Source organism: Triticum aestivum, chromosome 3D (assembly GCF_018294505.1).
Source record: "Triticum aestivum cultivar Chinese Spring chromosome 3D, IWGSC CS RefSeq v2.1, whole genome shotgun sequence".
NCBI classification, from domain to species: domain Eukaryota; kingdom Viridiplantae; phylum Streptophyta; class Magnoliopsida; order Poales; family Poaceae; genus Triticum; species Triticum aestivum.
Window position 1 is genome coordinate 613,509 of NC_057802.1, and position 23,495 is coordinate 637,003.

General features: G+C 45.9%; 2 protein-coding genes and 1 non-coding gene across 3 annotated transcripts; 2 read left to right on the forward strand and 1 right to left on the reverse strand.

The window, feature by feature from the left end:
* The first annotated feature begins 2,356 nt into the window (after positions 1-2,356).
* On the forward strand, positions 2,357-2,429 carry TRNAE-CUC (transfer RNA glutamic acid (anticodon CUC)). The gene has a single exon. It is a non-coding gene; the product is annotated as a tRNA-Glu (tRNA).
* A 281-nt stretch (positions 2,430-2,710) lies between these two features.
* Positions 2,711-7,470, reverse strand: LOC123076715 (protein EXECUTER 2, chloroplastic). Its single transcript, XM_044498827.1, has 10 exons — positions 7,036-7,470; positions 6,842-6,907; positions 6,522-6,628; positions 6,358-6,439; positions 5,542-6,267; positions 4,709-4,829; positions 4,483-4,634; positions 4,302-4,376; positions 3,975-4,067; positions 2,711-3,232 (listed from the first exon to the last, which is right to left on the reverse strand). The coding sequence occupies exons 1-10, from the start codon at positions 7,402-7,404 to the stop codon at positions 3,131-3,133; spliced, it is 1,893 nt and encodes a 630-aa protein (XP_044354762.1). The 5' UTR covers positions 7,405-7,470; the 3' UTR covers positions 2,711-3,130.
* A 1,824-nt stretch (positions 7,471-9,294) lies between these two features.
* On the forward strand, positions 9,295-11,087 carry LOC123073519 (homeobox-leucine zipper protein HOX15). The gene is made up of 3 exons (XM_044496616.1): positions 9,295-9,824; positions 9,986-10,065; positions 10,289-11,087. Exons 1-3 carry the CDS (start codon positions 9,498-9,500, stop codon positions 10,560-10,562), a joined length of 681 nt encoding a protein of 226 aa, XP_044352551.1. The 5' UTR covers positions 9,295-9,497; the 3' UTR covers positions 10,563-11,087.
* Positions 11,088-23,495: the final 12,408 nt, after the last annotated feature.

Below are 23,495 nucleotides of genomic sequence, written 5' to 3' on the forward strand. Positions count from 1 at the left end.
TTGTTCATAAGTTTCTTTTTCTCACAAGCAAGATCACACTCATATCTGACTCAATATATATCCCCTTTGCTTCTCTTGTTTCTCTCATTAGAACCCTACGAAGCTAGCACAAACATACACGTGTGGAGACCTTAGCTTATGGTGCGCTGGCCAAACATGGCGTAGATATATATATATAGTTGCACTTTCATACGAATAGAAAAAAGTTGACACACATGTCATTGGTCATGATGGGTCATGTAAGCTTTGGAGGCATCAAGAATTTCAAAGTGCATGCTAACACAACCGACCGAGGCCGGAGAAAGGCATGTTGCTGGTGCGGGTGTTGTCATTGTAACGACCTGCGCACACCCTACCGTGTTCCACGGTCATTCGTCATTAACCTTAATGCAACTATGTATGGCACCCATGGAAGCACATAAATGACACCATGACCTAGTATGTGGGCTATTGCCCCCTTGTTGGGGAGCTGAGCCAATACGGCGGTCTATGCTCCGTGGCATGCCCAGACCCTTCACCTCCAGCTAGACACCCACGCATGCATAGCTAGATTTTCTTCTAAAGGTATATAGACTAATACACTCGGTTGGCTGGCATGGCTAGGTTATCCACGAGGACATACAAGGATCACTGCAAGACATCCTCCACCTGATTCTGCACTCAGATTGGGTTAGCAGGGCCAATCATGTATTGTGAGCATGTGAGTATAGCAGCAGCAGTATGGCAGTAGCCAAGCCATCTTCCACCTTTTGGTCAAGTATAAGGTCTTTATTTAGTCTGAATGATTTCCAAGACGAAATGTAGTGATCAAATGAAAAGAAAATCAGAGTTCTAGATGTATCCTTTTAGGATTTTAATGCATCTAGTGTTTTTTGCAAGCAGATATGACATAAGTATTAGTAAATCTGGATTAGTATTTGATTCGTATTTGAACATAGTTTTCAATGATATAATTTTTTATGACATGCATGAACATTTTGATAATTAAATTTATGGTCAAAGTTTGGCACATATTACAATGAGGACCAATAAACAAGGACGAAGGTAGTAAGTTGTTAGCTGGATGTAATTATTTCAGGTGTGTGGGTAGATTTTTTATTTATTTTTACCACTAGAAGCGCCAAGATTGCCAAGACTGGGCCTAAGAGCATTTACAAACCGGATTTGGCAACCCTCAAACGCCCGCGGACGCGCCCATGCGTGTCCGCGGACAGTGACCCGGCACGCCTCAAAAAATGCATTCCGGATACCTCAATTAAAAACCCCAAATCCATATTATTACATGCAACGTGAAACCTAATCTAAACGGAGCTCGCCCGGTGCCGCTCCCCGCTCGCCCGGTGCCGCTCCCCGCTCGCCCGGTGCTGCTCCCCGCTCGCCCGGCTTTGCCCTGGCCATGTCCGATGGCCGGCTGCGCTACTCAGAATGTTGGTCCAGTCGCCAGCAAGGTAGAGTAGGGCATGGGACACGAGCCGGCTCACGGGACTCAATGCGCCGCCGTCTCCCATGCCCTACTCTTCCTCGTCGAAGCCTGGAACCCGTTGGGTGCCGGTAGACGTCAGATCGATGACGAATCCGTCTGGGGACGAGCTGCCGACGTCCACCACGATGCGGTTGCGTCGCCCGGGCCGATGCCCCATATGGGGCACCGGAGAATGCAACTCCGCCTCGCCGACATCCGCCGCCGCCTCTCGCGCCCGGTGCCTTGCACGACAGGCACGCCGTAGCATGGCCTCGTGGGATGATGGTGCGTCCCGAATATAAGCACACCAACGGAGGGGTTGCGCGTCCGCCAGCGCGTTCGGACGCCAGATGAACCGCACGGCCTCCGGCGAGGCAGCTACGGCTGGCCTAGCGCCAGATCCATGCGCCATCTGGGCGGACGCAATGGATTCCCGGCGGATGGAGTCTGAGCGCAGCCGTACAGGGCCTCCTCCCGGGCGCGGCGGAAAGCAAACCGGACGGCCATCTCCTCCTCGGGACAGCGTGGAATGAGCTCGGGATCGACGGATGTGGAGGTGAAGGACTCAGATCCGCTGCCCGCCATGCCGAAGACGGCTGGAAGGAGCCAAAGACAAGTTTGGGTGGCGGAGGGGAGGGAAGGGGAGGGGAGTGAAATGGCTAGGATTTGGTTCGACGAGCTGATAAGAAGGAATTTATGTGGGGCGGGTGGACCAATGTCGGGTCCGGCGTGGTGGGCGTGCCCGAGCACCCCATATCCATCGCATATTTGAGCTGAATACGGGGGATGCCGGTCAGCACGGGTGTTTGAGGGGCCTGTCTGGGTCAAAAAAGCTCTAATGAGCCGTCACACCTTTTTCGTCTAAGTAAACTCTCATTCCGCTTAAGACACAAATCCGTCGTAGTCTAGGTGGTTAGGATACTCGGCTCTCACCCGAGAGACCCGGGTTCAAGTCCCGGCGACGGAATTTTTTTAATTTTTTTCTTTCTGATCACTGGGCCCCACCTAACACACATGTTTTCATACAATGGGCTCTGTTTTTATGTTGTATAAGCATCACGAGCTCAAGATAATGACCGCTCCATTCATGCACCCCCTCTCTCTCTCTCTCATGAAATATAAAAGCGACTTAAATGCTCACTCTTATATTTGTTTGTTATTCAAATGAATGAATGAATGTAGAAGCCCGCCGCGCCAAACACATCGATTTGGAAGCCTCGGATTGGATCACATCACATGACAGCTCAATTTAGGATACAATGGTATCAGCTTTATTTTATTTTGTAGCATCAAGGCAATACCAAAACTGGTTTCATCCAAATGAACAAATGAAAGAAACCCACGAAAAAGGTCTCGCCCGACATATCTATAACCGCGTCGCTTGTTTGGCACCCTAAGTTTTGTTTTCTTGTATCACATCACATGACAGCTCAATATACCAGCCATGTTCCCAGGAAGCAGAATGCCATGTTTCTCTGTACCCTCAAAATGCCGAACCGACTGGATCTTCCTGTGAGGAGCCAGCCGTCTCAGGAAGCTCCCTCTGAGGATGAGGATGACAGAGAAAGCCATGCGGAACCTACCTTTGGCCACCTGAAATCAGGCCAGTTTGTCTCTCCATGGGATTCCCTCCCATGTGAGAATCAGCTCGTTTCGGCGAGATCTCATTCACTCGGGGAGTGTAAGGCGGTCAAAGAGAACCAGGAAGCTCTGCTCAGGCACGCTGTACAGGAAACCGAGCTCTGCGCCACCGATGTGTGGGATCGCACTCTGCAAAAAGAATCGATGTCTGGCGTCAAGGACAACGTTGCAAAAGTGTTCCATAGCAAAATCATCATTGTGGACATGTCAGCAAAGTAAAATGAACTGACAAATTGTGCTTCTATTTCCCTCCTACAAAAATCGGGGGTTCACCAGACCAGATGCACCCATGGGGTGCTTTGAGCACTAAACCCTTTTTAGCCATGCAAAGCCAGCACAGGAGTGTCGTCCAAGAATGCCTCCGGTTAAATGTGCTCATTTGTTCCATCGGAAAGACAAACTATGTTGCAATCCATAGATAGACTCGTCTCTAAAAAAGAGTTACACTATTCGCCCAAAATAACAAAAATACGGTTCACAGCATGAATCTTACGCTGGAAATAAGATACTCTGTGAGCTCGATTGCTAGTGATATAACTCAATACTCTACAAGTTTCCATAATCAGTACAACTATTTCGGCATGCACAAAACTATACATCATGGCAATGCTTAATTATTTATTTCAGTAGTAGTGCTGCTGCATATGCAAAGCAACAGTAAAGAACAGTAAAGGACAGACCCAGTGCATAGAAGCACCCACACAAGGTGGGGTCTGGGGATGGATTATAGCAACCTAGTCTTTCCCCTGCAAAGTGCAATGCAGAGAGGCTGGTTCGAACCCAGGACCTTTTGGCATAAGTGGGGAGGACTTCACCACTGCGCCAGGCCTGCCCTCGATGCAAAGCAACAGTGTCGGATATTTTATTTTACCTTGCCATTAAGCACCAACAGCTCACCATCCACCCACCGCGGGTTTTTGAATCCAGGTTGCGCTATTCTCCCCTGACCTTTATAACTGGCAGTCTGAAATTTTTGAACTAGATTTAGATTAAAAAGAATATAACTCATGCAACACATATGCTCAGGAACACTCTATGCTAATGTGCTTGGCCATATATGAAATTTAAACCTAATAAAGAAGATGAGTTTTGTTTGTCTGAAATACAAACTGAATCAGCACAGAACACATGTCATATAGGCAAACATCCAAAACAGACACATTATTAATAATTATATAGGACAGTAAACAGGAATTACCACACCAAACTCTTCCGGGTATGCACCACGATTCTCAAGACGACTGCCCTTCGCAACCTTAGCACGGAACGTTACCTGTGACAAAATTTGAAAAGTTAAAACACAATGCCAGCTTGTTTTTGTAGAAGCATATAGTAGAAAATATTTATAAAAGCATAAACCAAATGAAAAAGCTGCAAACCTGTCCAGCAGGGACACTTAGATCACCAGTCAACTTAACTGCTTCAACATACTCGAAAAACTCCACATCATCAGTACTATTCCAATGACCGAACTTCCGACGGAGCTGTACAACTTCGGGGCCATATGGACTAAATGCTCCTACATAGAGACCTAAATGTACGCGAGGAATACGCCTGTCAGACTACAAAAGCAGCAAGCCATCAACTTAACTGAGCAAACTTTACCGTTAAATGGATCTGAGCCGTTAGAGTCTGTAACAATTCGATTGAAGATGGTATTCTCAGTCAGCTTGACTCGGGCCTTGCTCAGTGTAAGCTTTAAAAGCTCCTGGACTTCTTTATTTATCTGCAGTGAGGGCACCATTTATCAGTTAGCTTGATTACATGAATAGGAATATGGTCTACACTCTACAGAACTGGTGACAATTGGACAGTTGTACCACACATGTATCCTGCTCAAAAAACAAAACAGATGTATCGAACCAACTGGACAATTTCAAGTACTGATTTGTTACCACTGCAAATGATCTCTGATAAGTCTAAACTGAAATAGGATGGATCAGATTGGGCAGTTCTGTGAATATTGACCTGACAGCACACAAATACTTTCGAAGGCAAGAAAAACAATGTTGAGCACTAAATGGTGCAACTAGAATTAACAAGATTTTTTTTTATTCCGGGAAAAAGAGTCAAAATCCAAAGGTCGGCAGGTTGGTGGAGCCAGTGTCCAACCAGTCCCTAGGGCTTCCAAGCTTTTACCATACTGGCATAGCTTTCCAGCTGACTTTGTCTAGAAGGAAAAATGCACTCTAATTTTCTTACACTAAAAGTGGGATGCATACACAGTATCAAGGACTTCGTAGTTGCTAAATGAGCACATCCAGTAAATACAAAGTACAAACAAGTATAGAATGATGGAAGTGGCCTTAATGCTTATTACTGTGTAAAAGAGATTTTGAGATTTCACAAAACTGGCAACAAACTAAACATGCTAAAGCATACCTCAGCTCACTTTCTAAGCCAGACATATAGTACAGCAAAACTGAGGCCGTTCTTACCTTGGAGGAACTCTTGGTGGTACCCCATAACGCCTTTGCGACATCAGAGGGCATGAGCTCTGACGCCAATTTAGCAGCCATATCCGCGACTTTCTGTTTCGCGGCCTTTGTTTCACTCAGATCCCGATCAGAACCTTTTCCAGGGATGTAGAGTTCAAAGGAGTCCCTTTCCAGGTTATTTATTTCAGCGGGAACTCGAACATAAGATTTTGCTCCAGCCTCCTCTTTATTATGAACTACTCCGCTGATGAAAAGCTTTACTTCCGGCCCCTTACTTTCGTCGTTCGAGTCTGAATCTCCATCAGAGACATCTTCCTCCTGGAATTCCTCCGTGCTAGGCTCCTCCAATGAACTCTCTGATGTGCTCTTCACATCATCTTGCACTAACTCGTCTGACGAATCCGCAACTAATTCAGCTTCCTCGGGCACCTCCACATTTATGACTTGAACTTTGAACTCGGGAATTCGGGACTTGAAAAAATTCAGAACACTTTTCAGCCCTTCGACGCCGCTTTCCTTGGTTCTTCCAGTATCCTGCGCTTTCTCCTCGACATCATCATTCCCTTTTAACGTAGTATCTGTGCTTGCTTCCTCTGTAATGCCTTCAGATAAAGCACTGCTCTCCGGTGAACTTTCAATCTCTGCCTTAACTGGATCTTCTGCAGGTGTTGATGACACGGATGACGACGCAGTTGAAGCTCCTTTTGTCGGTCGCAAGTGTACTACCTGTCTAATTTTTTTGTAAATACAAATATCACATCTGGGCATAACAGAGATGGTTTATCTTATAAACTGCCTAAAGATATATCAGTGCACCTTCATTGTGTACTTCTCGTCTTCGTCCCTGACGAGGAATATTTCAAATAATGGGCTCCCTGAAGATGCAGTGACCAATTGCCTAAACAGAATGAAATACTCTTGGTTAGTAATTATTCGTATTAGAATTATGCAGAGGTTTACTTGGTTGTGAGGAAGCGGACCTTGGGCTGTAGCTCTTGGCGACGTATCTCCCAACGCCAGGGGTTATCCGCACAATCCGCCCAATCGAGTCATCGGTGTCTTTGGCATATCCCACCCACCAACCTACCTGAAAATGAAATTGGTTAGAATCAAACCCGACCACTTAATGGATTACCAAATGTTTACAATTTTGGCTGACTTTGAACAGCCTTATATGTATTCTTTTGCATACAAAGATAAGGATCGAACAACAGAGGAATTATCACTAGCCATGTTTTGTTATTACTTATATTATGCCAAGCAGCAACGGAGAAGCGGGAGTGGGCGATAGGGGGCTCACCAGGCTGGTTCCGGCGAGCTTGGTGAGCCTGGAGGCGTCCTGGTAGCGCTGCTCCTCGATGGCGCTCTGCGAGGATGGATCAAAACAACAGGTGAGGTGGGGGAAACAAAACAGGGGACGGGGACGAACCCTAGGTAGCAGAACATGGTGAGAATCCGGAGCCGGCGAGGGCGAGACGGGCAAATTGAGTAAACCTTGAGCTCGGCCATGACGCGGGAGACGGCGTCGTCGGCGGTGGCGTCGAGGAGGGCGCGCTTGAGGGCGGCGGCCTCGGCGAAGTCCTCGCCCTCCACGGCCTCCTCCAGCTGGAAGCGCAGCACGGAGGCGTAGCTCTCCGCCTGGTCCACCTCCGCGAAGTGCCGGCTCCAGCGGGTCCAGTCCCACGCCGACGGAGAAGACGTCGACGCCGATGCCGCGGGGGAGGAGGCCGTGGCGCAGCGGCATGCCGTGGATGAGCGGCGGGCGGGGACGTGCGCGGCGGAGAGGGGCGGCGGCGGGCAGCGGCGCGAGACGGGGAGCGGCGGGCGCGCGGCCGCCGGCGTGGCGCACGCGGCGGGGGGCATGGGGACGGACGGAGGGATGGGCCACGCGGTGGAGAGAGAGAGAGAGGAAGAGAGGGGATAAGGATGGCGTGATTTCAGATTGGGAAGCGGCGATCGATGGATCGAGGCGAGAGGCGTGTGCTCGGCTGAGGATCGCCGGTCACCACCACCACTTGCCGCCGCCGGTAAAAGTTAGCTTTTTTCCTTCTTCTTTTTATCAAGGGAGCTGCAGTTCAATTAACACATTTGCAGCATCTCGAGTAGATCCCTAATTCTTTTTGTTTGGTTCCACATAGGTGTTATTGGGGTTATCTCAGTAACACTTTTCTGATCATTAGGGAGTTGTTTTAGCAGATTCATGATAAATTTACCTCTCATGTGTATGACATGCGGGATCCACATAGGAGCTCTGGTTTTATGGGGGGTGCGGGGCAGGGTGAGGATAGGGATGGGCTGTGCGAGGCGGAGGCATGTGGCGGCGAGGTTGAGGCCAAGTTGTGTGGCGGGGTCACATCAGGGCGGCGGTGGGCGCGCGGCGGCCGGAGAAGCCAAGGGAGGACCAAAGGCCCACCACGTGGCACGAGGCGCGCCGTGGTCTGGGGGACCTTTAGTCCCGGTTGGTAAGGATTTTTTTTATTTTTATTTTTGAAATAAAGCAAAAACAGCCAGCCTACTGGGCCGGCACGGTCTGCATACGACTAGAAACCCAATCTCTAGTTGGGCCAGGATGCAGGCCCGTACGGCCCAGTAGGCCCCACAGGGCAGAAGACTTGCAATAGGCCCACAAAGGCCTGCTTAGAGAGGAGCTCGACACGGTAGCCGCGGCGGGGCTTATAAACCGGTGTGAGCTCCTCTCAACTAGCGAGGTGGGACTAAACATTGAGCACTGCGGGTGGCAGCGCACCACCTTTAGTACCGGTTGGTGGCTCCAACCGGTACTAAAGGGGGGGTCTTTAGTACCGGTTGGAGCCATCAACCCGTACTAGTTGGTGGCTCCAACCGGTACTAAAGATCCCCCTTTAGTACCGGTTGGAGCTACCAACCCGTACTAAAGGCCACCACCTCTTTAGTACCGGTTCGTGGCACGAACCGGTACTAAAGGTTCGCCACGAACCGGTACTAATGAGCGCCGCCCGCCTGGCCGTTGGAACCGGCACTAATGGTCACATTAGTGCCGGTTCAATTACAAACCGGGACTAATGAGTTTCACATTAGACCCTTTTTCTACTAGTGCGTCTACGTTCATGTGTCTTTAGATTGGATCCTTCCGATCTACACTACTCTTCATTGGTGGGGGTTGCTGTTCCGGTGGACTTGGTCCTATGAGGCCCTAGCAAGACGACTTTCTGACTGTCTACTATAATAAAGTCTGCCCGGCTCCGGCAAGGGAGGGGCGATGATGACGGCGCACCTTCGGCTCGCTTCAATGCTTATAGTCGTCGCTAGGTGGTCTACGGATATAGATGCAATTTTTTATTCATTTTTACTTTTTGTTGTACTGCTATGATTGAAGAGGAATAATTTAGCAGGTAAATAGACTGAACTTTGCGACACATGTTGTATCCTAGTTTGATGTCGTTGTTTACAGCCTGGGCCAAGCTTATTACGACAGGCCTTGGAATATCTCTCTATATATCTGGCTGAGAGCTTTGTGGTTGCATTTGCCTGGCTGACTGTCCGTTCTTATATGGCTATGCAGATGTTACTGGTACAACCATGGCTATATATATATATATATCGCCTGTTGTCAGTGTTGATGTTAAAGGCCGTCCAATGCCGAAGATAACTTCACACTCACTGACACATCAAGGTTCAGACTTGTTTCATTCCTTTACGGTGCATTCTACTCTATGACGACATATCTGATCATGTGATCGATGCTGTCAATTTCGGGCATGATGGACCGGAGCCCTGAATGCTCATAAGGCCGATAGAGCCCGTCCATGCTCCCCTTCTCCCTCTCCCACCTCCTCAACCACCACCTCATTCTTCTTCTCTTCTATCTGTCTACACAAACAGACACCAACAAAAGGGTTTGCAAGAGGCCATCCATCATTACTTGATTGCGTATATCCCATTCAAGCTAGCTAGCCGGACAAAAGAAGAGATTTATCATGTTCATGGCGCAGGAAGAGCCCGGCCTAGCCCTGGGCCTCTCCCTCGGCTCCGGTGCCGGGCACCACCACCACCAGCTGCCTCAGCCGAAAGAAGCGGTGCCTCTGGAGCCGTACCTGTCCCTGAGCCTGGCCGGCGCCGGCGCGGTGAAGAGGGAGGAGGAGGAGAGGGCCCTGATCTACTGCTCGGCAGCGTCGTCGGCGGCGGACGACCTGGTCGAGGGGTACAACAGCAGCGGTGGCGGCAGCCGGAAGAAGCTGAGGCTGACCAAGGACCAGACGGCGCTCCTGGAAGATCACTTCAAGGAGCAGAGCACCCTCAGCCATGCAAGTGTTTGAATTGAACCCCCTATGACTAGCCGATGATTAATCACTGTATACTTGCTTTTTCATGCTTTTTTTCTTACATGATTGGTTTGGGTTTAAATCTGGGTTTTCACGGTTGGCTTTTCTGATTTGGCGTTTCTTGATTGATATAATCTGAGCAGAAGCAGAAGGCATCTTTGGCAAGGCAGCTCAACCTCAGGCCAAGGCAGGTTGAGGTTTGGTTCCAGAACAGAAGAGCCAGGTTAGATATATAGTAATTGCATCAACCAATTATCCGGTTAATGACCGGATCATTAGTTAATAGTACTACTTCTGATCCGTATTACTTGTCGCTCAAACGGATATGACTAGACGTATTTCAGTGCTAGGTATTTTTATTTGAGCGACCAGTAATATGAATCGGAGGGAATAGTATTCATGAATGTGGATGCATGATGGTTAATTCGTGAATTAACTGGTTGCAGGACGAAGCTGAAGCAAACGGAGGTGGACTGCAAGCTGCTCAAGCGCTGCTGCGAGACGCTAACGGAGGAGAACCGCCGCCTCCACCGTGAGCTCCAGCACCTCCGCGCCCTCCACCACCACCAACACCACCACCCAGCCGCCGCTTTCTTCATTCCGTCCGCCGCCACGGCGGCCTCCGTTTGCCCTTCCTGCACCGGTGCACCGCCTGCCCACGCCGCCGACCGCCCTGCCACCAAACGCAGCTTCTTCGCCACCAAATCCGCAGCTTGCTAGCCATAACTCCATGCATACAAAATATACACCCATAATTTGAGTTGATCATCATTGGCTCATCACCGCATCGATTAACTACTGTATATAGATATTCATTTCATCCCATCCCCTTCATTTGGTTGGCTTCGTTTTTTTCGCAAGTTAACCAAAGGAGAATGGATGGAGTAGCGTGCATTTTTTACATTTCTTTAGAAAATGGAAGCTCTTTTATCCCAGGCCTCTCCACCCAAGATGCATACAGATGCATTTAGGATTAATTAATTATGGTGTGTAAGTTGTTGTTGTGTAGATAGCAACCTAGGATTGATTATTTCTGAATCACTGGTGAATTTTATTACCAGGAGATCATCATCGAGTATGATGTCGATGACGTGACACGGTGTCACATGATACATACATCCTGGTTTGTTCGGATGTATACTAGATGTTTGTATTCTTTTTCATCATGTGGTGTAACATTAATTTGTTTCCAACAACATGCATGTATGTATTGACTTATTCAAGAAATTATAGATTTGAGCTACATTTCTCTTTGTACCGTAAGAGTTATGGTTGAAGTTATATCCTCTTTGCATCGTTCCAGTTTTTATTAGATGTCTCGGAAATGGCGAGATTATATCTTATATTTGTTGTTTCATAACTGAAACAATGATCGAAGTTAATGACAAGGATTCAACTAACTGAAGTTTGATTTCGGCCGTAAATTTGGGATGTATAATAGATGTTTGTATTCTTATTCATCAAGTGGTGTAATATCAATTTGTTTCTGTCGACATGCATGTATGTATCAAGTTATTTAAGAAATTATTATATATGCGTGCTCGAGACTCGAAAACTACATTTCTCTTTGTACCGTAAGAGTTGTGGTTGAAGTTATATCTTCTCTGTATCGTTCCAGTTCTTATCAGATGTCCCGGAAACAGCAAGATTGTATCTTCTATTTGTTGTTTCATAACTGAAACAATGATCAAATTTGACGACAAGGATTCAACTAAGCGGAATTTGATTTTGACCGTAAAGTATATATAGGTTAGGTCTGGTAATATTATCCAGTGTTTTTTTAGATGTTAATCAGTGCTTCTTGAGACGACGCAAATGATGTGATGGAGCAAATCAAGATGAGACATGAACTAGGCGTGACATGGTGCCAAAGAGGGAGGTTGGGTGGTGGGTGGTTTGTGAGGCATGGGTTGTATGCAGCCTGGCCAGCTAGGGGACACACACACACAACCAACCAAGCAAGCAATGATCTTTCTGTTGTGACACAATCACACCATTCCGATTGCTGCCTCCCAATTTTTGGCATGCAGCCACTTCCTCATGACCCCGTCGCCCACGGCAGGCATGTGACCTCTGTATGACTAGCATGGCATCCGTATCATGATAAAAGTAGTCATCCTGATTTTCGCTTTGCCGTCTTTCGCTGCATGCGTATAATTCACCTGAAGACATATATAATTTTTTACATTTACAGTGGTAAAAGGCAATAAAGTTGGCAAATTTCGGCGAACAATAAAGTTATCTTGCTCCTTTTTTTTCTTGATTTTATATTTGTGTTGCGGTTTTATGTTTATTTGCTCGGGTGTAAAACTAATTCCGTTTTATAAATGTTATAGATAAACATCAACATGTTGTCCCTTTGTTGCCGCCATGGATGCTCTTCCCCATGATCGACGGCCTCACATCAACAACGATCCCTCTTGGCAGGCTCATCCTTGGTTCTTCAACTTCATGATGCACACCGATAGCGCAGTCTCCAGCTCTTGTAGACCTCTTCAAGGAAAGAGTTGGTGTCGTCCGTGGCGGACGCGAAGAGGAACCCGTTGGCAATGCGGATTTGGAACACAAGCCTACGCAGTGGTGGCGACTGCAACCAAATGCCTCCTGGCCGTGAATTGCGTGCCCTAGCTACTATTAGTTCCTTTTGATTTACAACACTCTGACCTAGTTGCTACTTCTCTAGAGTTTGGATGGCATCGCCTAGATGTTGTCCTGGTAGAAAGATCTAGCTAGTGGGGTGTAGAAGATGTTGTTGGGAGATGTAGTACTAGAAAACAAAAAAAATGCACTACGAATCAAGTTCCCAGGATCACTATGAAGATGCATATGAGATTGGATCAGATCGTTACCAACTAGAATGCAAAAAAAGTAGAGTTGGTGTAGATCGTTGATGTAGATTGCCGCAGCTAGGAACTTACAGCCACCTAACCACAATTTTTTTCCTTGAACAGAAGATCAAATCTATGATCTCTTTGTCGGTATCCACGCGTATGACAGCGCCAATCCAGCAGGGCTTCACCGTCCAGAACGAAACCGTGCCAGAGAACTAGAAGACGTGGTGGAGCAGCCTTGTGGCGTGGAAATTTTCCATGGAGAGAGATATATGCCGTTTTACATTTCATTGGTAGAAAGCAATGGATTTTGCAAATTTTTAGTGGACAATAAAGTTATCTAGCCCCTTTCTTGTTTTCATTTTACATTTGTGTTGTGATTTTATGTTTATTTGCTCAGGTGTAAAACTAATTCGATTTCTAAAGGGTCGGTTCTTTTGTTGGCTTTTAGAATAAGCTGGAATAAGCTGCCTCATACCCAACTTATTCTGGAAGGCCAATCAAATTTATCTTTTAGAGGCCTACTAATTAATATTTGACTAGTAGGCTTCTAAAAAAAGGTTGGGCTTCCAGAATAAGCTGGGTAGATGGCAGCTTATTCTAGAAGCCCAAAAAAGGCATCAAAAGAATTGCCTTTTCTAGATAAACATCTCGCAAAGAGCGACGTAGCCCGAGATGTGCAGAATAGATCTTGGGGTGAGGGGATGGAGCTGGATCCCGTAAAACTCTAGTAAACCCCTCAGGAAGGGGTGAATGGGAAAGCCCAAGCGTCGTAAAAGGAAGGGCACGAAACATACCCTCTCTTCCTTGCATGGAGCAGGGAAGTTCTCCGCGAAAACTTCACCGTTCGCGGAAATCAATCCGGGGTGGGTGGATGCAAGATCTGAAGCAGGAAGGTACCCTTGCGTCTCGAGGTTGCTTAGCTGGAGATGGGAGACCGAACAGCTTGCCCAGTCGCCCTGGAGGGAGCCATGAGGGCGTGAGGAGGATCTTGGGGCGCTCGCCATTGTCGCAGAGTTCTTTGGTGTTTGGCCTCTCAATGATTTGGGGATGGGATGCATTACACATTGCATTCTCGGCCCGTTTAATAGGCGCTTTTTCCCTGGCCCGTGAGGGGCGTTTCTGTAATAGATTGCTGGACCGTCTGCCTCCTTCTGGCACGCAGAAATCGAGGGGTGTCGTTAACCCTAGCTAAGCAAGAAAATTGATGTTGTGGGCCCGGCCGTACTTTGCCGAGAACGTCAGCAGCCGAACTGTTGTAAAGCCGGACACAAAGGGGAAAAGAACTCGCCTCGCAAGCCGGAGACTTTAGGTGCGTGAGGCTACTAAGGATCATGGTTCTCGGCATTGGAGGCTAGTTCGGGGGCTACTGAGGGTGTCCTGGATCAGGGGGTCCTCGGGCTATCGGACTGTCTCTCATGGGCCACCCTGGTGGGCCACTTCAGATTCTGTCAAGGAAGGTCGAACTACAGATAACGCCGTACTACGGAAGGAAACCCTGGAAGCCTTGGTGTATACTCCAAGTCAAGATAATGAAGATGGCAAGTTTATCCCTTGACGGCACTTGATCAAATGTAACACAAGGTACCCCTGGTGTTTATATAAACCGGAGGGTTTAGTCCGTAGAGGGCAGAAGAATCATCATCCTACTCATCTAGGGTTTAGTTCATCCAATCTCGTGGTAGATCAACTCTGTAACCATCATACACATATCAATATAATCGAGCAGGACGTAGGATTTTACCTCCTCGAGAGGGTCCGAACCTGGGTAAATATTGTATCTGTGTTCCTTGTTCCCCATTGATCCAAGATCTACAACTCGGGACCCTGTACCCGAGATCTGTCAGTTTTGACACCGACAGGCGGGTGGCGGGGGCACAGGCGTGATGGCGCGGCGCGCGACATCCGGAGATGGCCAGGGCCGGCCCATAGGCCGGGCAAAAGGGGCGGCCGCCCCAGGCCCCAAGAGGGGAGGACCCCAACTAAAACTTATATTAGTAAGAACTATAGAAATATACATTACATCTGTAAGATTATTAAATGGATAAAATAGAGTCTCAATTTGCAGAAGCATAAGTTCAAACCATATACTAATAAGTTATACCACACATAGGCAAACGAATCCGACTGACAAAGTTGAGTTCAAATACATTAGTCTCTCTTTACAATGCATGCCTTAGTATCATAATCAAAAATATAATAAGTAGGTTTCTATGTTTAAACCAATGCACAATTTTTTATTTGATAAACATGTAGGCATCTCATTTGTACCAAACCAAACCAAGTGAATCTGGACGAGCATGTTAGGTAATGGAATCATACGTAAAATTACAATCAACTACATTTTTGGTTCTTCGACGATTCTATTACCGAACCCAACTTGCAAGCCATATTTTCTGTGCCCTAGAAGTTTCCATGAATATGACTGCCTAATATACACTAGAAACCACTATTAAAATATTTGTTAGTGTGTATATAATTTAGAAATCTCTACCATAATATTCAATAACATTAAAAGATATATGAACACACTCATAGATATACAAATGTGTATACACTTCATCGTTTATGCCATATTAAAAAAATATAAAAGATTGTTTTAACAATAAATAAATGGTACATCATAAAATTTTCATTTTGTAGAATTAAAATTTTCAATCATATACATTACAACTGCATACCAATGAATAATATAACTATTATTTGAAAACATTTTATGTGGTTAAGAAATAGAAAAAATGTATTAATTACAACTGTAACATGTTACACTTACTTTAAAATAAGTATAAAAGTTTAGTATGAAAAACAATTATCTTACATCGCCCTAGGACCAAAAATGCTTTGGACCGGCTCTGGAGATGGCGCAGCCGGCGGCGGGGGATCGGGCGATGGCACGGCACGTGGTGGAGGGCCGGGGGATGGCGCGGCGGGTGCCGGGGGGGCGGGCGATGCCCGACGGGTGGCGCGGGGCCGGGCGACGACGCGGTCCGTCTTCAAGTAACAGGCCTCTCAAGAAGGCAGTAGCTGCTATCTAGAGTCTGGTTGTTGCACGTCTGAATGTTGTCCTGATGGGGTCACTTTTTGCTAGTCCAAGGGAGGAGCTGGAGGCGCTAATCAAGCTACCATCAGTTCAACTCGACACTGTGTTGTTCCACTCCATGGGAGCAGCTGGGGATATGCACATCGTCTGGCGGGACCTCCCCACCAACCCCAAGGTCCTCCATCATGCATCAAAGTTTGGATAGGGCTCGACATTCTGCTCGGGAGATCAAGGAGGTTGTGGATCGCATGACCAGGATTGAATCTCTGCTTGCTGCAGCACCAGCTAATGTACGTCGGTTTTTGTCATTTCGCCACTTCATCCCATCGGCTGAGTAAGCCAGGTATGTGCTATAGGCTTAGTTATCCCAGTTTTTCATTCAGCCTTGCACTATCTGTAAGTATAAATAGATAAATTACCATTAGATAATCAGTTGATTTGTGAAGGAGTTCGTGTACCTGCATACTAGACTGAGGAAGATAGGTCACCAACATCAACACCCTACACTGTGCAAGCTCATAAGCCCCCACATGTTGTTGGGTAGGGGGCTGCACCTCTACCTTATGCAGTGGCCATAGCTTGAGGGGGGGAGGGGAGAAGGTAGAAAAGAGAGACATCAATCTCACGGAGGAGGGGATAAGTGGTGTAGCTTGTGCTGTAGGGATGCGGGCTAGCCATGCATAGAAGGAGGCCCGGCGGAGGAGTTGGGTCAGGTGGTGGGCGATGAGGAGAATGAAGTAGCAATGTGGCAGTAGGAGACCTGTTCACGACCGACTATGGGGGAAGAGGTAGCAATGGGGCTGGAATAGAACCCGCAGCGGTCGACGGGAGGAGGCTGCAGTGGAGCGGGTTGGGGATGCACTTTGCTCCCACAGCAAGACAATCTGCAGATATCCTTAAATTCCTTCCACGTTTCCATAACATAGGCATATCCTGGCTTTCATACGCATCTTGGAGTGGTGTAATGGCTGAGACAAGGGGTGTACATGTACCCAGGTTTAGGCACACCTCTTTCCAAAAACAATGACTGAGGATCCATACTTGCAGCAGTCAAGACATTTTACATTAAGCTTAACTTTACTACAGGACAACTGCGCGCACATTGGCTTGCCATAATTTGAGTCGCCAACTATGTATAACAACAGCAGAGGACGAGCCACAATTATTGTTGGCGTTTACCATCAAATTATGTAGCTATTTTACATGGCATGCTGATCTGACAGTGAAAATACCGTTAGCAGTCCAATTCTGAGCCAAGAAGTCCCCACCCTCCCAATTGCCTATCTTGATATTTAGAATATCTTCGGCATCCACCTCAGAAAGCAATAGCTCCGACACTTTGTTTATAGAAATAATATCCCTTTTTTAATCTCCAAAGGATGCCTGCAGCCACTTCCAAATATCCACCTTATCACAGCTAACTATCCTCCAGTCCAGGCCCCCCTTCATAAGAATACTATTGCCCTCTAGAATGCCACGCCATGTTAGCGAACCATTCCTTGGAGCTTTTGGAGCCTCAGGACCCGAGCACATAATGAATCTGGACAGGGTAGCAACCTCCAACTTTTTGACGTGCTAAAAGTCCTGAAAACCCACTCCGCCCCATTTCTTGGCAAAATACAACCTCTCTCAGCTTATCCAATGCACCTTCCTCAGTTCATTGCAGGATCCCCACCAAATTTTTGCCATAATAGGGGTGAACTATTTCCATAAAAAATTAGTAAAAGAAAAGCAACTCATGTTGCTTGCAGAACTGATTTTGCAAGTACTTATTTTCCAACCTTCGTCAAATCCTTGTCCCTTCCATCCATGCACCTTACGCATGCTATTTTCACTATATGCTTGAAAGCCCCATTCTTGGATCTTCCAACCATGGTTGGCAAACCAAGATATTTCCCATTGACGACTTCGTTCTCAATGCCACAAGAATTCTTGAGAGCACCTTTGCCTTTTCCGGCACTCTAGAGCCAAAATAAATTGATGATTTTGGAAGATTAACTTTCTAGCTACGTGGTGGTACAAATTCTTCCATTAAGCCTAACCTGCCAGGACCTGTAGCAAAACTATCTTGTCTGTCTACGGTTAACAAGATCATCTCACCAATCTCTGATGATTCCTTTGGTGCTTACCCCAAGTTGCTATCTCACCTAATAAGCCAAAATGCAAAGGTGCTCTCACATGCATGTCTAATCTATTGTAAAGCACACACAACTATTGCTTCCCTGCAAACATCAGCACATATGGTTTTTATCTTGATGAAAAACCAAGCAGCCATCAGACAAGATACATAGCATACCTAAGCTCGAGCTTATGAAATCTGCTGTCTGAACCGTCAAACTGCATTGAACATGGCAATTGAGGGAACATAAGCAAACTGGCACCCGCGCCGCTGCATGGCACCGTTCTGACCAATGACAACTTGAATAGATTCGAAGGATTCAACAACGAACTGACTCCCATGTGACCTATGTCCGCCATTTCAAACGCTAGTGGTTAATTCACCAAGGCATGCATGCTACCACTGGTACGCGTCGGTCCTAAACAAACGGGTTTTAACCCCTTTCCGCGATGGCATTTGGAACCGTCTCCTAGTGAGTATGGGCGATAGGGGGGTCCTTCCCACACGACCCAGAAACCGTCGGGGACATGCCCTCCTGGCACACACGCTCGGCAAAATGAGGTCGTGTGCGACCGGCGAGCGCTCAAATACGGAAATACGTACAGTAGAGCTAAAAAATACAATTATACGGTAAAATTGTTTTCTGTCGCAAGTACATCCCACACAGTCAGTCCCCGCTAAACGTTTCCGTTCGTATGTACATCCCACACAGTCGCTCCAAGGAAAACGTTTCCGTTCACAGGTACATCACACACAATTTTTCCCGTTAAATCGTTTGTGATAGCGTTGGCATTGCACACGATATTAATAATTTTATCGTTTGCGTTATTGAATGCATCACACACGGTGCATAGAAGAAACGGTGTGGCAAAGGCTGTCCATCACACACACTTTTTATGTGGTAAACGTTTGCGCAAGGTGGCCTAACGCAAACAGTTTTCAAGAGAAAGTCGTGTGTGCAGTGGAGATTGATCGCACACGTAGTGGATCCTAGAAACGTTTCTGATCTCCACTTATATCGCAGACGTTTCGCTTTCGCAAATCATGTGCAGTGTAATCCCTAATTAATCCCTAATTTCAAAATCACATGTTTTGAATTTGAAAGTAGGCAATCACTTATTTCATATCCAACCATGTTTATTACAAATATAGGTTCAACCACGAATCCATAATTCGATGCACAGGTACATATACTGAAGAACTACAGAAGCACCAAGTAAAGAATGATGAACCACAGTTGTACTAAAGACTGTAAAGAGAGAGGCGAAAGACATTCTGGTTGCTGAAGAAGGTGAAGCGGAATGCCCATATTGTGCCCTCCTCCATGCGTAATGCGCGCACGACTCTAGGCTAACCCCTTGTGATGGCTGCCCGTCCATCCTTCACTGTCTTCATTAGGACTTCTCGATGCTCATTGTAGTCTGGATGAAATACTTTAACCTTCATTGCGTGTCCACCAATCATGTACTTTGCGAGGTAATCTTGAGTGAATTGCTTCGGGAACCACTGGGAACGAAAAAGATTCAGACATTGTTGTCTAACAACTCATTATGGGCAGTGAAAAGAGAAGGCTGCAGAGTTTGTAGTTACCATCCTACAGCTCACTGTTGTGTTGGATAGAGCATAAACAAACAATTTGCTTGCCACCATTCGTATCTTTTTGCTAATAATCCTTATCAGTTTCCTCACTTGATGCCTGTTCATCAATATCTCATTGCCCCATACGCAAAAAGGGTCGATGCGTGGATCCTTGCCAAGGGCATATGAACCTACAAGCAACAAGTCAATATTAGAAGCTAACTAGTGTCCAGGCCTGGATCTATATGCACTATATTATGGAACGACGGGGGGAGTACAACCCGAGGGATGGAGCTAACCTCGGCGGAAAATGGTGGCCACTCCAGTTGTTGTCCTGCATAAGTAGTGGAAAGGCATGATAAGTACAGCAACCTTAACATCAAACAAATATAGCAAAGGTAAACAACATCATCTCCAAATGATAGCTTGAATGTGTTGATTTCAGCATGATGTTAAAGCAGATATAAAATGGAAGGCAATGTTACCGACAGCAGGCTTAACAGCCGTCAAATATTGCAATTCAAACTGGTATTGTTGAAAATGAATAGAACGTAGGTAATGCTTAAACATCACACTGGATAAATGTGTAAAACTGAAATAAAGGACATGTGCTAACTACACCAGGAATAACTGGAACCAAATATAGCCGTTCAAACTGGTATTGATGTAGTCGAGCGGCACAGTTCCGACTTGCACAGAATGAACAACACATTGTGAATGACTGAAATAAACAAGGCATAAATGACCAGTATAACAACCAAATATAGCCATTGAAAACTGGACAGAGTCTCACTGCAACCAACCTAACAAGCAAATACAAATAAATAGGGCATATGCTTGAAAACTGGAAAAATGCTCACCGCAACCAACCTAACAAGCAGATAAAGATAAACAAGGCATCTGCTTGATAACTGGACAAATGCTAAAAAAAATCAACCTAACAACCAAATACAGATAAACAAGGCATCTGCTTGATAACTGGACAAATGCTAAAAAAAAGCAACCTAACAACTAAATACAGATAAACAAGGCATCTGCTTGATAACTGGACAAATGCTCACTTCAACCAAACTATTCACCAAATACAGATAAACAAGGCATCTGCTCGATAACTGAAAAAATGCTCACTCCAACCAACCTAACAACCAAATACAGATAAACAAGGCATCTACTCATTATAAACAACAAATATAGCCATTCGTGAAACTGAAGTGGACAATTCATACTTGAACATATAAAAGACCTATTGAAAAATACATTTTTGCATAACTGAAATAATTAAACACGACACAGTTAAAGCACCGCAAGGCAAATGCTACTACAACAAAGGGTACGGTTTGGCAAGCTAGAAAAGGTAAGATTTGCTAATAGAATGTTGCCTCACATTTCATGGACGGGATCCTTCCAGTTGGAAGAGCACAGACCCATGGTGCGCTCTCTGATGTCACAGATGGGCTTTTTTACCTTGGAAGAACCTTCGTGGGTGCCCTCCTCGTGGTCGTGGTCGTGGTCGATGAGACCTGACTTGGCAATTGAGGATCCCAAGCCGCCGCCGTAGAATGTGTCCTTCATAAATGACAAAATGGGCTCGATGGCGTATAAAGCTCGCAAATCCTTGACCGCTTGGCGGAGGAGATCAGCGGCAGGGCCGTCGAAGAGATCGACGGCGGTTGAACCAGAGGGGTTAGGGATGGATCAATTAACCTGTGACATGGCCCGTGATGTCTACTACGCAACCTTCTCCTTGTAGACGTTGTTGGGCCTCCAAGTGCAGAGGTTTGTAGGACAGTAGCAAATTTCCCTCAAGTGGATGACCTAAGGTTTATCAATCCGTGGGAGGCGTAGGATGAAGATGGTCTCTCTCAAGCAACCCTGCAACCAAATAACAAAGAGTCTCTTGTGTCCCCAACACACCCAATACAATGGTAAATTGTATAGGTGCACTAGTTCGGCGAAGAGATGGTGATACAAGTGCAATATGGATGGTAGATATAGGTTTTTTAATCCGAAAATATAAAAACAGCAAGGTAACTAATGATAAAACTGAACGAAAATGGTATTGCAATGCTTGGAAACAAGGCCTAGGGTTCATACTTTCACTAGTGCAAGTTCTCTCAACAATAATAACATAACTGGATCATATAACTATCCCTCAACATGCAACAAAGAGTCACTCCAAGTCACTAATAGCGGAGAACAAACAAAGAGATTATTGTAGGGTACGAAACCACCTCAAAGTTATTCTTTCTGATTGATCTATTCAAGAGTCCGTAGTCAAATAACACGAAGCTATTCTTTTCGTTCGATCTATCATAGAGTTCGTACTAGAATAACACCTTAAGACACAAATCAACCAAAACCCTAATGTCACCTAGATACTCCAATGTCACCTCAAGTATCCGTGGGTATGATTATACGATATGCATCACACAATCTCAGATTCATCTATTCAACCAACACAAAGAACTTCAAAGAGTGCCCCAAAGTTTCTACCGGAGAGTCAAGACGAAAACGTGTGCCAACACCTATGCATAGATTCCCAAGGTCACGGAACCCGCAAGTTGATCACCAAAACATACATCAAGTGAATCAATAGAATACCCCATTGTCACCATGGGTATCCCACGCAAGACATACATCAAGTGTTCTCAAATCCTTAAAGACTCAATCCGATAAGATAACTTCAAAGGGAAAACTCAATCCATTACAAGAGAGTAGAGGGGGAGAAACATCATAAGATCCAACTATAATAGCAAAGCTCGCGATACATCAAGATCGTGCCAAATCAAGAACACGAGAGAGAAAGATCAAACACATAGCTACTGGTACATACCCTCAGCCCCGAGGGTGAACTACTCCCTCCTCGTCATGGAGAGCGCCGGGATGATGAAGATGACCACTGGAGAGGGATCCCCCCTCCGGCAGGGTGCCGGAACAGGGTCCCGATTGGTTTTTGGTGGCTACATAGGCTTGCGGTGGCGGAACTCCCGATCTAGGTTTCTTTCTGGAAGTTTGGGTATATATGAGAGGTATTGGCGTCGGGAACAAGTCAGGGGGGTCTCCGGGCTGTCCACGAGGCAGGGGGGCGCGCCCAGGGGGGTGGGCACGCCCCTACCCTCGTGGGCAGCCCGGGACTCTTCTGGTCCATCTTCGATGCTCCGTGGGCTTCTTCCGGTCCAAAAATAATCTTTGTCAAATTTCAGGTCAATTGGACTCCGTTTGGTTTTCCTTTTCTGCGATATTCAAAAACAAGGAAAAAACAGAAACTGACACTGGGCTCTGGGTTAATAGGTTAGTCCCAAAAATCATATAAAACAACATATAAATGCACATAAAACATCCTAGATGGATAATATAATAGCATGGAACAATAAAAAATTATAGATACGTTGGAGACATATCAAGCATCCCCAAGCTTAATTAATGCTCGTCCTCGAGTAGGTAAATGATAAAAACAGAATTTTTGATGTGGAATGCTACCTAACATATTTATCAATGTAATCTCCTTTATTGTGGCATGAATATTCAGATCCATAAGATTCAAGACAAAAGTTTAATATTGACATCAAAATAATAATACTTCAAGCATACTAACAAAGCAATTATGTCTTCTCAAAATAACATGGCCAAAGAAAGTTCATCCCTACAAAATCATATAGTTTGGCTATGCTTCAATCTTCGTCACACAAAATATCCAAATCATGCACAACCTCGGTTTCAGCCAAGCAATTGTTTCATACTTTAGCCTTTTCAAACTTTTTCAACCTTCACGCAATACATGAGTGTGAGCCATGGACATGGCACTATAGATGTAATAGAATATGATAATGGGGGTTGTGTGGAGAAGACAAAAAAAGAGAAAGTCTCACATTGACGCGGCTAATCAACGGGCTAGGGAGATTCCCATCAATTGATGTCAATGCAAGGAGTAGGGATTGCCATGCAACGGATGCACTAGAGCTATAAATGTATAAAAGCTCAACAAAAGAAACTAAGTGGGTGTGCATCCAACTTGCTTGCTCATGAAGACCTAGGGCATTTGAGGAAGCCCATCGTTGGAATATACAAGCCAAGTTCTATAATGA

Coding starts and splice junctions, on each gene's coding strand:
- LOC123076715 (XM_044498827.1), bottom strand. CDS start 7,404: ATGCCCCCCGCCGCGTGCGCCACGCCGGCGGCCGCGCGCCCGCCGCTC. Junction 6,268..6,357: donor ACGAGAAGTACACAATGAAG/GTGCACTGATAT, acceptor AAAATTAGACAG/GTAGTACACTTGCGACCGAC. Junction 4,635..4,708: donor CGGCTCAGATCCATTTAACG/GTAAAGTTTGCT, acceptor GCGTACATTTAG/GTCTCTATGTAGGAGCATTT.
- LOC123073519 (XM_044496616.1), top strand. CDS start 9,498: ATGTTCATGGCGCAGGAAGAGCCCGGCCTAGCCCTGGGCCTCTCCCTC. Junction 9,825..9,985: donor AGCAGAGCACCCTCAGCCAT/GCAAGTGTTTGA, acceptor TAATCTGAGCAG/AAGCAGAAGGCATCTTTGGC. Junction 10,066..10,288: donor TTCCAGAACAGAAGAGCCAG/GTTAGATATATA, acceptor AACTGGTTGCAG/GACGAAGCTGAAGCAAACGG.